Source organism: Aquila chrysaetos, chromosome 1 (assembly GCF_900496995.4).
Source record: "Aquila chrysaetos chrysaetos chromosome 1, bAquChr1.4, whole genome shotgun sequence".
NCBI classification, from domain to species: Eukaryota; Metazoa; Chordata; class Aves; order Accipitriformes; family Accipitridae; genus Aquila; species Aquila chrysaetos.
This window is the reverse complement of record NC_044004.1, coordinates 30237167-30251592: the sequence shown is the minus strand read 5'-3', so window position 1 is coordinate 30251592 and position 14426 is coordinate 30237167. Positions and strand designations below refer to the sequence as shown.

Genomic DNA, 14426 nt, shown 5'->3' with positions numbered 1-14426 from the left:
ATGCAGCACTACCACACATTCAAGCCGTGTGATGAAGAGCACAAGCGGTTTGATAGCTACTGCAGGAAACAGACACACAGACATACTCTGTTGTTGATGCTCGTGCTTCCTCTCCTCAGATTTGCACTGAAGAAGCAAATTCATTTTCAAGTGGGCTAATAAGACAAATCTGCCCCCCCATCCCTGCCTGCAGGCCTGACCCTACGGACACTGCTGAACTTGGGGCTTTCTAAGAGCAGCATCCCACGGCTTCGAGCGTGGGTTAGCTCCACACAGCAAGAGCGTACGCCCTCACTCCTTGCTGATAGCTTTGCCCTGCAGAGAAGCCTTCATGGTAGGCACCTGCATACTGGTTTTCACTTAAGAAAAACAGATACCTGCATCTAGCAGCATGTATATCATGGTTGTAGTGAGCGACCTGTAGTTTCAGTCCTCAGACCCGTCTTGGATTTAAAATTTGAACAAACAAAAGTGATAGCATCCCAAGAGAGCTCGAGGTTGAGCCTTGGTCCTGATGTGCAGAACAGCCTGTGCCTGGTCTGAAGAGATGGTTCTGAACAGGGACTGTGGTTCCCCACAGCAGGCCAGCGGCACTTCTGTGGTGCTCGCCTTACCTTCAACTGAGAGGAAAGAGCTGTCACTCAAAACTGTACTATAGGAGAGGAAACCCCTGCTTCATCAGCTGGTGCCTCACAGTAAACACAATGGCAGTCACAACAAATCACCGGGTAAGATGTGGGTAGAAATGAGTCAAAGCACACATTCATTAAGAGCACAATGCTACCAGTCATTATGCTCCTTAAAGTGATTTAACTACAGTTATTAGTGAGCAGACAGTTTCACTGGGCAAGTTGTATTGCCCTGTCAGTAAACACCAGAAACACACAGCCTGTCTAGCGGCGTGAAGCAAACAGTTCGTATCCACGGGTCATTAGTACTGCGATCAGTCTTAATCCCCTCATTTTGACTTGTTTTTTCTTGTCCCCCTTCTTTCAGGTAATTGTGCTCTCCTCTGCACTCCTGACACCACGTAGTGCTATTGAGTTGTTGTTTGCCACAGACCGTCTCCAGCCTGACACCGATATCTGACAGGGCAGGATCTGTGGAGAAGATGAGTGAGTGCCTCAGCTGGAAACATCAAATCCCTGGTCTGTCGCTCTTCCCAATAGCCTTCCAAAAAATTACGTCCCCTGCTGCAGTTATGGCTCCAGCTGAAATGGACCGAAGCAGCTGGGTATCTGGCTGCAAGGGAACACGTGCAGCTCACAGGCAGCTCTTCAAAATGGTCCAGTTGTCCAGTGACAACTCCCCCCTCCTTAATGATAACACTGTGCCATGCTGAACCACCCCAGCCCCGCTCTGCATGGCAAGGATGATTGCTTGTCATAATTCCCTAGAAAAGGAGCAGCTGAGGACCAGGTGATGCTGAATTTGCACTCCCCAAGCAGTCCATTTTTCCCTGATGGTTTCGCTGGGGTTGCTTATGGTGGGAAATGCTGCTGAGGGAGTGAAAGGCTAGCAAAATCCACCCTCTCTGTCATGTTACCTTGCAAAACACGTGTGCCTTATACAGCATTAACCGCCTCTGCTCTTACTTTGTCCCTCATCCCAGAGAGGTGACGGAGCACAGCCCTGATTTAGCCGGCAGAGCAGCTCCCAGTCCGGTGATGCTCTCCCAGTGGGACTGGTAGAGGCAGAGAAGCAGAGAGCCAGACTCAAGGGCTGGGTTACGTGGCTGCTTCTCTTTCAGCTCCCCGTTTCCTGCTCTAGTTTCTCCACCTACAGTCCCAGGAGAAGAGACTGCTTCTGATGGCACAATTCTCTGTAGGTTTACGCGGGAGGACATATGGGCTGTGATGATTTGATGATAACCCTGGAAGAATCCTCCCCTCACATGCATTTAAAAAAGAAAAAGAGAAAAAAAAAAAAGCATGATCCCATTTTCAAGAGACCGCAGCGACAGATTCTTTCTTGAGCTAGATTTCTGAACAGCATGATTAGAGAACAGCTTTTATTTTTAATTTATGATCACGAAAGACCCGCTATCAAATTTTCCTTAAAAAACTTTGATACAATCTGTGATGAAAAAGCAGCAGCCAATAGAGATTGTGATTGCATATAGCACCAAGACTTCCAAACTGGAACATAAAATGGTGGAGCTCTAAAGCTGCATCCTCTTGCTTCATCCAAGGGATGCTAAGACTACAGCTTAAACCGAGATGAGAATGTGAAAGTATAAGTGACATTCACTCTATCATAGCATTCTTTATTATGCCAAAGGAATAGATTAAATGGGAAGTAGCTTTTTAACCTTTGTTCACTAGCTAGCTTAAGTTCTCTTAAATGTTTATAATGGTCTTCAGCAAAGGGTGCATTTTGATTTAAATTCACTTTTGAGTGGCTAGAAGGAAACAACGGACCCATTATAAAGCATGGACAATGTTGCCTCTATGGAAAAGAGGTTTATAAGAATGACTATAGAATGGAACTTTGTGCTATAAAAAATGAGAAGTATTATGAGATTGCAATGTTAAAAGCTTAAGAAACAGTTTGAACAGAGCAACTGTAAAGCAAATAGCCAGTCTCTTGGTTTCTTCTCTGTCCTTCTGTACTGTTTAATCTTAGAATATGGATGTTTTGTAAATTCTATAATCAATAAAGCAATGCTCTTACAATGCCAAACCTCATCCGTCTTCTCCTTCTCTCCTAGTACACAGGGCTACACATGCCAGGACTGCGTATTCCTGTGACCCATTTTTCTTTTGCGTTATTTGATTGCCCCTAAGAACCTAGACTTTCTGTCTTTGGAGGTGTCCTTAGAGGGGTTTCCACACCCTGCTAGTAGCAGAAAGGCTCTCCTACATCCAGTGGCCATTGCTGGCCAGCGAGTTCAGGCACTCATACCTCTGAGATGCTGCTGCTTTCCTGAGATGATGGAGGCTGGCAGTTGTGGTCTTCTCTCCCTCGCCTCTCTTTCATCAGATGCTCTCAGGTCTCTGACTTGGCCACCTAAGGACATTCTGTATAGGACAGTGAGAAGGGGGGGGGGGGGGGGGGGGGGGGGGGGGTATCTAAGCAGACACTGGTGCTCTTGCTTTTCCTATGGGTCAAGTAGCTCTGACTGAGGCAGAGACTAGTTTTCCAGCTTACACTTTGGAGGAATCTTTTCAGCCAGTGAGGCCACTGCTGTGGCAATGGATGCTGGGACTCAGCCACCATCTCGTACTCAGTAGCTGAAGAGATGAAAGAAGATGGTCACAAAAGCCTGCTCTTCTTTTAGACCAAGACTGGAGTGGAGTCTTCCCAGTGGCCCTAGTGTAATAGTTAGCTCCTTATTTGTAGGAAATAGCTGTAGTAGCTACACGTAGCCTGTGCTCAGGGAAGAGGCCGGGGAATGAGAAGTCTCTTGCTAGTTGCATGTGAGCAGGAACAGAACAAGAGACTTTGCTTGGGCAGGTGCAGGACCACTTAGCACAGAGAGTCTAAGCCCTCTGCGTGTGACACTAAACGATACTCAAAAGGTAAGAGAAGGACAAAACACAAAGCCACCCTTGGCAAATGGGTTTACTACTATATTAATAAGCTAAGCAGTATTTGGTAATAAGCTCAGACTGGAAGGGCAAGCTCAGTTTTATTCGCAAGTCTAGTCCTAAGTCACATGATGATAGTAGCTCATGGTCAAAAAGACTATCATCAGGATGGCCTTGTCAGGGTTTCCCTGCACCAGGTTTTACAGCTGTGTGTTAACCAGGTGAGCTTGTGCCACAGTCACCCTAGTCCCAGCACAAACATCTTTCTCAGGAAGTTTCCCAGTAAAGCCACTTTAAACATGAATATAGTTGAAGACTTGTAATTTGATTAAGTTCATTGAGATATAGCTCAATACATAAAGCTCTCTTTTAAAAAAAAAAAAAAAAAAAAAAGACAGCGGCAGTCACTTACTTAGAAGACTCAGCGTCCTTCCACATTTTGACCTACCTCACACCATTCCTTTCTCACTGGGAGTTTTTTGGGTTTTTTTTGACAAGGGGAAATGAAGAATCCCATTTTAATTTGAAAGGTCTCTGCCTTATTCAGTTCCTCTCCTAAGAGTTTCTTAAAAGGAAGTTGTAAAGCAGTTGTGAGAGCTCCCCCCTGGGGTTTATGCTAATAAAGCAACAGTATAGGCAGGAAAGGTCTTCTGACTGTTTCTGCAATGTATGTTAACTACCTTGAGAAAACTATTACTTTGCCTCAACATTTCACTGGTTATTGCCCATTGTTTCTCACCCATGAAGAACACACAAGAAAACACGCAATTCAAAAATTTAATGTTGAACCAGGCAGTAAGAATGAAAAGTCCACTCCCTATGAGGAGTAACTGTACACAAAATAAATAAGTTACAGTTTAAACAAAAGCACAACTGGCTTTTTAAAGTGCATGTGTATAAGGCCTTTAGCCTGTGAACTCCATTGGCTCAATGTAAAAAAAAAAAAAAAAAAAAAGTTTTATATATAAATCTGCCACGTGTTTAAGGATGAAGAGGGACTGGCTCAGCTCAGAACAAGCCACCAGCTTCATTGCCTAGAGCCAGCTGTGCTTCACACCAAGCTGAATCACAGCCACGTTCCTTCTGGGCCTTTAGCACACAGAGAGAAGTGTCTTACACTGACAGCTCTAATGGACTATCAATCCAACTCCACACTTGGTCCTCAAAATCTCCATGGTGGATCATTTAGTCTGGACAGTATTTTTTTCAGACAGTAAAAAAACCCACAAGTTATTTGTAATTGGATATGTTTACACCCTGCAGACAATAGTTTTGCATACAAAGAGTCTGGTCAAGTTGTCAACAATAACATAGCTAGTAAAAAAATAAAGGACCATTGTTTACACTCTTGATACCCAGTTGTGTCCACTTATTTTACACTTATTTTTACAGAGCGATTTCATGTTTGCTGTTTCTTTTGAAATACATGGGAAATAAACAGTTCTACTGTGCAATAAAATTAAACAGATATGTCATGCTGTCCTTCACCCATGTGAAAACATGACTCAAGTGGTTACTTCTGAACAGTGAACTGCAGTTCAGGGTGTTTACCTTCTCAAGTACAAGTTGAGTTACAGCTAAAAGGTTGTTTCTGCACAAATGAAAGCCAAATCTGTCCAACTGGAGAAAAGGCAAACCGAAAGCTTGTTTCATTTACTGAAAAGTTCCTTTTCCAAGTGAAAATACTTGTTCTGCAAGTCACATCCTCGAACTATTTCAAGAGTTTGGGGTTTTTTTTTTTTTCCTTTTCCAATCTGCCACTGTTCCTTTTTTAAGCAAATGCTTAGAAACTTCTACAGCCATGCAAAAGGCTACCCGAACCATCCTTCTTTCACAATGCCTCAGTCTCTAGATGTGCCAGTGTTAAACACCCCAGGTTTCAATCTCAGGCTAAACGTTGGGAAGACCAATGGCTCTGCTGTCAAACAGAAGTGACAGTCCTCACTTTGGCAGACAGGGCTTGCTTAAACCTTCTCTTCAGGTCCTGCATGTTGGGCGATTTTGGTCGTGGAATAAGAGAGGTTCTCCTTCTCTCAGGGGTGCTGGTTGTTTGCTGTTTACTGACTTCTTTACAGAGGAGATGGAAGGCATTGAAGACGTCATTGTAGTTTTCACTGACAGATACTTCGTAGAAAGTACAGCCCAGCATGTTGGCCAGCTGAAGTCCATGCTGAGGCTCCACCTCTTTGATATGCAAGAGATCAGCTTTGTTTGCAACAATGACAACAGGGACTGCGTTTCCCGGATGCAACTGACGAACGTGATGGTAAAGGTGACTGAGTAGTTCATAGCTCTTATAGTCTGTGATGGAGAAGACAATCACCAGGGCATCTGCCCAGCGAATGCATCTGTTCAACTGCTCATTACAATGCAGACTGTGTTCATGGATCTGAAAAATGAATGGTCTCAAATTAGATAGCTGAAGTCATAAAATATTAAAGGAACCTGTCTTTAAGAGTCTGTAAAGCCAAATAGCATTTTACAGCTTCGGACATATATTTGCATTTCACATTGTAAGTACAAACTTAATCTGAGCATGGTGAATAAATGCATATGTTGATTCAGCTGCAAAAAGCTGGAATTTAACACTGGAGTTTGCTATACTCAAATGGAAAATTGACCTGAGTAGTTCTGCATGCAGAGAAAGACTTTGTAGTTCCACAGAATGGGAAATTAACTGGCTAGACAGTAAGTCTGGGGAAGCAAAGATATGAGCTGGAAGCATTTAGACCTGGAGTGTTGCCCGGTTCAAAAGGCAACAATCCAGCATTACTCAGGTCTATACATTCAAAACTTTAACATCTGACACACTAACGAGCACAGGCACAATATAGCAGGCTTCACTTTCTATCATACACATTTACAAAGCTTGTTGGGCAGCAGTCATGACATTTTCTTTCACATGTACCTTATTTGCACAGAATTGTTTCTGGTTTTGTGTCTAATGTTCCCAATATATAGGAACAAGACACTTAAGTAATTCAGCCACTCAAAAGTAATGGGCCTCCAGCGTACAAATGATGCACCAAAACAGTGAATTGTTTTCTTTTATTACCAGCGTACTACAGGCATGCAACACATCTGGCTTCGCTGGTTATAATACAAGTTACCACCTTTCCCACACAGAACACCAAGCTTTGAAAGGGACTGTAACAAGACGCTGCACGCAGAGGGACACACGCACATGCAGATTCAGAGCTGCTTTGGTGAACTGCATGGCTGCACCTAGCTCACCTGAACTCCTGGAGTATCTTGCACTTGAATAGCCAACATCTCTCCATCTATCTGGATGTGCCTGCTGTAGAGATTACCTGACAAGAACACCAACAGGTTCACAAGTACAGCCACCACTCTACACACAGACAAACGTCGCTTCTGCTGCCCATTAGTTGTGCAAGAAAAGTTGTATCGCTGTTTATGAAGTGAGGGACCAGTGTTATAGGATTTCTGTGTGTAACAACCCATAAATTTATGGCGGTACTAGAAGCCTGGGATTTAATCTGGCATTGGCTTGTTTTGAAGCTTGGCATTTAATAAGCTGCAACTTGGAACTTAATCACTTCTTGAAGACTGTCTTAGCTTAGATGATAGAGGCAAGTGTGCAAAACAACCAGCTTTTGTTATAGAACAGTTTGCTGGTCATCTAGTATTTCCACACTTTGGTGAAGCGCTCTGCTGGCTGACCTGTAAGATTTGTTGTTTTTTCCATTTGTTTGGCTTTTTCCAAGTCAGCTCCTCAACAGACTGCTGTACGTTTTACGCTCACGTTATTTTAGGGTTCCCACCGTACTATGCTCAAGTAAGGACGTAACATCACCTCCTCGACTTCCCCGTTGAGGTGGCACCATCTAGATCGTTTAGCTGCTGGCATTCAGCTTGCCAAGAATAATACGCTGGGAGGTTTACAGAATGTTTTCTTGTTTTAGCTAAAAGACTTCTTCAAAGGGGCGGGTTCCCACGGCACAGAGTCAGCCCTGCTAGAGAAGCGAGAGGCGGCAGAACACGGCGCTCGCGAAGCTGCGGTGGCGGCCGGAGGGCTGCCAGGCACCGGCGGGCACCGGGACCCGCACCGGCAACAACTTCGAAGCGAGCTGCAGCCTCGTAACCTCTCGGTGGGCTGGGCCGGTAAAAATACCTGTGCAGACCCGCCTACGGCCCCGCGGTTACCTTCGTTCTTTTACACTGGCTGGGCGCTGGGTTTTGCACGCTTACCTCCAGGACTCGCACACGTACACCCCCCCCGCCCGCCCGGGGGGAAAGCCGCCGGTGCCCCCCCCCCCGCCGCTCTCACCTGGCGGTAAGCCCCCCCGCCCGGCCGCGGAGGCCCCGATCTCCGAGCCCGGCGGGAACAAAGCCGCGCCGCCGCTCGCCTACCTGCGTTCCTCTCGTAGTCGCCGATGAACCGCCGGGTGAGGAACCGCACCACCAGAGCTGCGGGCAGGCACAGACAGGCAACCGTTAGCCGCGCTCCGCCGCCCCCCGCCGCCGCCCCGCCGCCGCCGCGCCCCCCCCCTCACCTGTCTTGCCCACGCCGCTGCCCCCCACCACCGCGATCTTGACGAGGCGGGGCCGGGCGGCGGCAGCAGCGGCGGCGGGAGGGCAGCCCTCCCCGCCGGGCGCGCACTCGGCGATGGTGCACATGCTCTGCGTCAGGCGCATCGCCGCTCCGCCGCCCGCCGCGCCCGCCGCCGCCGCCGCCGCCGCTCCCCCGGCGCTTTTCTCGCCCCCGCCCCCGCCCCAAGCCCCGCCCGCCGCTGCCGGCGGCCACTCAGCGCGGGCCCGGCCGCCGCCGCGCCCCGCCCCCAAGCCCCGCCCCGCCCCGCCGCCGGGCAGAGGCGAGCGGCGGCGCGGAAGCGCGGCGGGGGCCCCGGTCGCCGTGGGCAGGGCGGCGCGGGCTGCCAGAAGTGAGGCGTTTCTGGGGCCTGACGAGGCGCCTGGAAGCAGGCGCGTGCCTGCCCGCGACCCCCACGCTCCCCGCGTGTCAGCGCTTACCGGCGGCAACCGGCCGAGCGGTTCCGAAGATCGCAGCGCTGGGGTTACGTCTCTCAGAGTCCCGCCGGCCAGACTCACGCGTACCCAGCGCGGCGTAACGTCTCGGTCATCTGGCTGGTTTGCACCCTGCCGGGGGCACCCGAGTCCTGCTCCCCCCCCCCCCCCCACCCGGGGCAGGGGTCGGTCTGTGCACAGCTGCAGTCCCAGACCTCCACCCACCTCCGGAAAGCCAAGCCAAGCCTTCCCTTTCCCTCTTCCCTCTTGCCTTCCCTTTCCCTTTCCTCTTCCTCCTTCTCTTTCCCCTTTCCCCTTCCCCTTTCCCCTTCCCCTTTCCCTTTCCTCTTCCCTAAACCTGACTGAAATCAGAACTGCAGCAACTGCGGAGAACAGAACAGAAACCAAGGGACGAGGCTGGGAGAGGTTTGTGCCCCCTCGGCTTGGCTGTAATGCGCAGAAATAGGAAAGGAAATCGAGTAGAGCAAGGACATGACAATGGTTAAAGAAACAACAGAAGATGATGGCAAGGAAGGAGAAATAGAAATGAGAGGTGGGTGGGAAACAGAGGACTGTACCAGCCTGGGAGCAGGGAGTGGCCAACGTAAAGCACTCAAAACACTTGCCAGCGCAAGCACAGGGAGTTTGAGCAGCAAAATGGAGGAATAAAACCTGCCCGTGCATGAAACAAAGCTTGCTAGAAGAGAGGTAACAGAGCAGGGTAAAATCACTCTCCTGTGTTCAGGAAAGACTGACCTCATAGTAAAGGCCACTGGATAACACTGAATGCTAATTATGTAAAAAGAAGGAATAGACCCAAAGTGTTCGGCTCAAAACTACCGCAGGGAAAGTGTTAAAAGAGAGTCAGGGGTAGAACTGGGAGCCTGATGGTGGCATTGGCCAAAGACTGTCACCATCACAGCAAACACGCGTTGTTTGTGCACAGCTTTCTATAAGCTGCAAAACTATGTTTGCATACAGAAAAAGATACCTGGGATATAATGAAACAAATCCCTGCTCCTGCAGTACCTCCTGCTTTCCCAGATATAAAGGTGAGAGCAGACGCTCCGAACGATGCCTGGGGCTGAGCGGTGCGGGGTACAATAGAGGAACAGCTCTCTTTGCCAGCCACCAGACCAACAAGAGGTGATGGTGGTTTAGCTTTTTAAGTAGTGGGTATATTGTGAGGCTACTGAGGTCATAGAGGAAAAAAATTGTTTGATAGTTGCAGTTTAAAATAAATAGGTGGGTAAAACGTAGGTTTATAAAAAGGCATTCTAAGTCAAAAGGGGAAAGAGTAAGAGAACTAATTAGAAAAAATCAACAGGGCTGAAGGACTCAAGGACTTGAATACAAATGAAAGACTGGATTTCTTCATGCCAGAGCAGCAGAAACGATCTGGACATGGTATCTTAAGCAAAGGGGAAGGGTTTCACAGAAGATCTCCTGGCAGCTTGGTAACTAGGGTCACTGGAAATAGAAAACCTACACGTAACAGTGAGGAGGATCACTCTCCTAAGAAAGGTTTGTCTTCCAGATGAGGAAATACAGAAGATAAATAATGGCAGCTAGAAGCAGTTACTTCAAGCAGGGAAAAAGAAACAGGGCTGTCATGCAGTGAGAAGGGCATACAGATTGAAGGAAGTCTGACAGTATTTACAAAACCAATAAGCCTTTTGCTTCCATTTTTAATAAAGATGACTTTGTGAAAGATAGTAGCAGAAGGAAGATGAGTAACATGAAGAAAGTCACGGGTAATTACTGCAGTGGGGAAAAACAAACGATCTCGTCCAGAGTGCAGACAGGCCAAGTGTGAGAGAAGCAAGAAGTTTTACTGTGGCACTCAAATCATTCTGGAATATTTGCATTGAAGAAAGGGAGGGAAATAATTTACAATAATTTGGACAAATTTTGAAGGAAAGAATAATTAAAGATATGGGAATAAATGGGGTAAAATGAAGTATGCAGTTACATTAGATGTTGCTTCAGCAAGATATCTTTCCCTGATACAACTTTGTTTCCCTATTCCTTAAAGAAAGGAGATGTGGTAGATGTAATCTATTTGGGGTCAATAATACCTGATACTCTCCAGACAGGAAATGGCTATTTAAGCAGAAGAATGTGGGGATCAGGAGAAAAGGACAGAGGGGTGTTTTATATGGGAAGTGTCAGACTGAAAGAAAGCTGCTCTGTGGGATTCATCAAGGCTCCTGTCGTCCTTCATATTTTCATTATAGCGGTGTCATCAAGAACACGAGCATGCTAATGAAATCTGCTGTTGGCAGAGCTGGGAGACATCACCAGTTCAAACAAGGGTGGGAATAGTATATTGGAAAAACTGCATGCCTCTTAGAACTGGATTAATGAAAATGTAATTAAATTTGATAATACTAATGACATGCAGAGATTAATCACAAAAATTTCTTCCACTGACTATGAGATCAGCACTTGGAAAAAAAAAGACTAGTTAATCACAAGATGAGTAGGAGCTATGTAAAAAGGGAAACGTAAACCCAGCAATGTCAGATAAGTAATTTCAGGAAAGATCTGCAGTACAATGTGTGATTCTGTCAGCCAGTCAAGAGTAAATCAAAGTGGAACAAGTATGGACAAAAACCACTATGATGATCAGGGTCTGGACAGCCCGTTTTAGAAGAGAATGAAAACACTTGGTGTATTCTGTTTGGCAAAACAAAGAAAATGGGGCTTGGGAAATGGCGGAGCCAGGAAAGTTAAAACTAAGGGCCAATGTCAGCACGAGAACAAGTGGGTATAGGCTCAACTCTGCAGACAGAGTAGAAAACACCGGAACAGCCCTCTGACAAGCGTGGCAGGAGCAAAATCAAGTCTGACTTCTTTTAAATGGAGCTGGAGGAGTTTACAGAAGGGATTACACAGTGTGGTTGACTGCAGTGGCAATGAGATTGGATGACCAAGAGATCCCTTCTAGAGGCTTACAGAGAATATTCTAACACCATTCCATAAACAAATATTTAGGCCTAACATATAGCAATGCGTGCAGCAGTGGTGTCTCCAACACGTTAAGGAGTATGGTAGAAAAGGGGAAATGGGAAAGGGTGACAAAATTGAGATGACACCTCAATAAACGGGTTTTATAAAGGAGATGATTAATTAGAGACTGGATGAAAGTGCTAAAATAACTGGAGAATGGGATATTCTCCCTCTGTCTCAAAACACCAAAAGCAAAACAATCAGCCAGATTGAAAGGTGGAACTTCTGGAAAAACTGAGATACAAAATATGTTCTTGTAAAATACGTAACTGAGCCGCTGAGTCGATTGTTGTAGGAAGGCACTGGGACAAAAATTAAAATTATCATTGTACTAAGAAGGAGCATGTGTTCATCAGTTATGAGAAAATGCCTTTTTACAGTACTTTATGCTAGCATAAAATTCATAAGCAGCAGTAAATTAATCTCCTCAAATTTTGCACCAGTCTCTTATTATGGACCGGAAAGAGCTCCAACACAGCGTGGACAGGCTTTCTCATCCGTCAGTCTTTTTAATACAAAATTTCTTATGTTTCCTCTCAGTCAAGCAGAAGTGACTGCTGTCAGAGACAAGGTCCTAGCCTGGATGGTCATGGGTCAGAGCTGGTGTGAAGACACACTTCCGCACTTCAGGGACACACTTCTATACTTTATGTTGTGCCGCTGTTCAGAGGGTAAGTTTGCATGCAGCTTACACCTTTCATAAAGACACTTCCATCGACAGACAGGGAATGAACCTCACTTTGTTATCCAGTGCTTGGTAATTAACTTCTAACACGTGTCTTCAGAGAAACAAGTGGTTCAGAAACACGGACAAGGTCTGCTCATTCCACATAAGTGTTTACTTTCCAAAGCACTGTGAATTCTCTCTTTGGCTTTATAGGAGTAAGTAGAAGAAAGCTCTCTGTTCATGTCACAGGACATATGTCCTATGCTCCCGACATACAAAGCCAAGTCGACCAACCCCTGTGAAAAGCCTGAGAAGACCAGAGTTTACCCCCTCCTCTGACACAGCCCTGCATCGCCTTCCAAGAGCAAAACAAGAGGGAGGGAACAGAGATATTAAAAGAAACTACACAAACAGGAAAACAACTTCTCTCTGTACTGAGAGAGATCTCCTGGTCAGGGAAGGCCGAGCTTATCAAGTAAGATAGGATCTTCATTCCAGGGAAGAGAAAGGGGGGAGGGAGAGAGGGACATGCTCCATGCACCCTCACCTACCCACAGACCCTACCTGGTTTCTATAGCAGCACAATAGCAGACATTTTTCTCTCTCCACAAGAAAGCCTGAGTAATGCTCAGCAATTATATTAGTCTGCATTTTAATCAGATTTTATCTTCTTTTAAGCTCGCCTTTTTTTTCTTCCCATTTCCTCCTTATGTAATGGTCCCAAACTGTAATCCAAGAAGTGAAAAGCTCAAGGTTTTCTCTTCCATTCAGGGCTGCCCATCTGGTGCCAGTATTTTATTGTGCTGGTTTGTGCCCCAACACTACAAGCAGTTGTTCTGCATGCAGAATGATGGTTTGATCTGAAAAAGGGAGAGGGGAAAACCCAATGACAGAATCTCTTTAATTAATACAAGCTCTAATGCTTCATTCAAAAATGTATATGAGAGCGCTTAGCAGAATTTTTGTTTTCCATTTTAGGAATGCCTCAGGATCTGTATTAAGCCCTCTAAAAACTGTGACATTAAAGTGCCATTGCCGGCCTCTCTAAATCTCACCTTGTGTTACACAGAGCCAGTTTGTCAAGGGGCTAATGCCTGGATTGCGTTAGGAAAGGTGACTGCCAAGTCCTGCTGTGCCAGGCAAACTGTAGGATGATGCTTATTACACCGGCAGAGGAGTGCTGGGGCTGGTACACCTTCTCTCAGTTGTTAAGCAAATGAAGAGCTTTTTGCATATACCATCTGCAAGTCTAACCTCTGCAGATCGTTTAAGTTCGTGGAGTCATCACACAGAAGTCGCATCCCTGAAACTACAGACCGGGAAGGCAGTCTTTCTGTCACCACCTCTCCAGATTTCGGCTGTCGCCTCTGGGCAGGCAGCGACTGACCCCACAGCTCTGCTGATGGGTGCACATGTCCTGCCGTCCTCAGGGGGGTCGACCAGGATGGCACAAGCCCTCACTGAACAGGGCTTGAACTGACCTTGTTCTGAAGTGGAAAGATACTGAAAGCTTTACATTTCTAATACAACTTCTTTAGCAAGAAGGATGTAAATTCAAGTCATGCCTACATACTACAACAGAAAGTTATGATGAGTGAATGTGTAGGTTGCAAAGTCAAATGCAGAAAATATAGGAAATGCCAGAAATAAGATTGCCTGGGCAACCTTAACTCATCCTCCCACATGCATATGCATTTTCTTACAGTCTTAACTGCATAATGTCATACCATTACACCGTCTCCTGTCATACAGGCATTCTGTCTCTATTTGCCCATGGGAACAGAGCACCTTAATATACTTGAAGATCTCAGTGTTATTCAGCATTTCTTTTAAATCCTCAGTTAATCAGCCTGCGGTGCAACACAGGAAGTATTCCCTTAGTACAGGAATTACTATCATCTCCTTCATAGGCTTGTCACGGTGTATAGCAAAGACACATGAGAAAAGTTCAAACTCTAAGTCAACTAGGCTGCCTAGGTCCGGCATGTACCTGCCACTTACTTAAACTACTTTCAGTTGCTTCCTCATCTTAAAACACCTCAATGCTTTATACACCCAAGTATTCTGCAGCAAAGTCCCATAGACACACTGCACTGAAGCAGGGACCGCGGCCCTGAAGTTTCTGAGATGAGCAGTTGAACCACCAGGAAGGAGTCCTTCTCTCTCTTTACCTGAATGAACATCAAATCCCTCAGGGCAGTGGAACAACTTTGAGGGGAAGACTAAGAGAG

The 14426-nt window shown here is 46.3% G+C and overlaps 2 protein-coding genes across 3 annotated transcripts in view; one reads left to right on the top strand and one right to left on the bottom strand.

Annotated features, from left to right (window-relative positions):
* SCFD2 (sec1 family domain containing 2) overlaps nucleotides 1-2682 on the top strand; it is a 207713-nt gene extending 205031 nt beyond the window's left edge. The window contains exons 9-10 of one of the 2 annotated variants that reach the window (XM_030012465.2): nucleotides 997-1115; nucleotides 1829-2682. In XM_030012465.2, the coding sequence (XP_029868325.1) occupies nucleotides 997-1089 (93 nt within the window). In that variant the 3' untranslated portion in view covers nucleotides 1090-1115; nucleotides 1829-2682. Of the gene's footprint in view, nucleotides 1-996 lie in introns of both variants that reach the window. The other variant, XM_030012459.2, reaches the window with a different exon arrangement.
* Nucleotides 2683-4293: 1611 nt separating this feature from the next.
* Nucleotides 4294-8255, bottom strand: RASL11B (RAS like family 11 member B). Its single transcript, XM_030012478.2, has 4 exons — nucleotides 8048-8255; nucleotides 7905-7961; nucleotides 6765-6841; nucleotides 4294-5919 (listed from the first exon to the last, which is right to left on the bottom strand). The coding sequence occupies exons 1-4, from the start codon at nucleotides 8187-8189 to the stop codon at nucleotides 5452-5454; spliced, it is 744 nt and encodes a 247-aa protein (XP_029868338.1). The 5' UTR covers nucleotides 8190-8255; the 3' UTR covers nucleotides 4294-5451.
* Nucleotides 8256-14426: the final 6171 nt, after the last annotated feature.

Excerpts from the sequence above, each read along its gene's own strand:
- RASL11B (XM_030012478.2), bottom strand. The coding sequence starts at position 8,189 with ATGCGCCTGACGCAGAGCATGTGCACCATCGCCGAGTGCGCGCCCGGC. Across the intron at positions 6,842-7,904 it reads CGACTACGAGAGGAACGCAG|GTAATCTCTACAGCAGGCAC; the intron begins GTAGGCGAGCGG and ends TGTTCTTGTCAG. Across the intron at positions 5,920-6,764 it reads AAGATACTCCAGGAGTTCAG|ATCCATGAACACAGTCTGCA; the intron begins GTGAGCTAGGTG and ends TTCATTTTTCAG.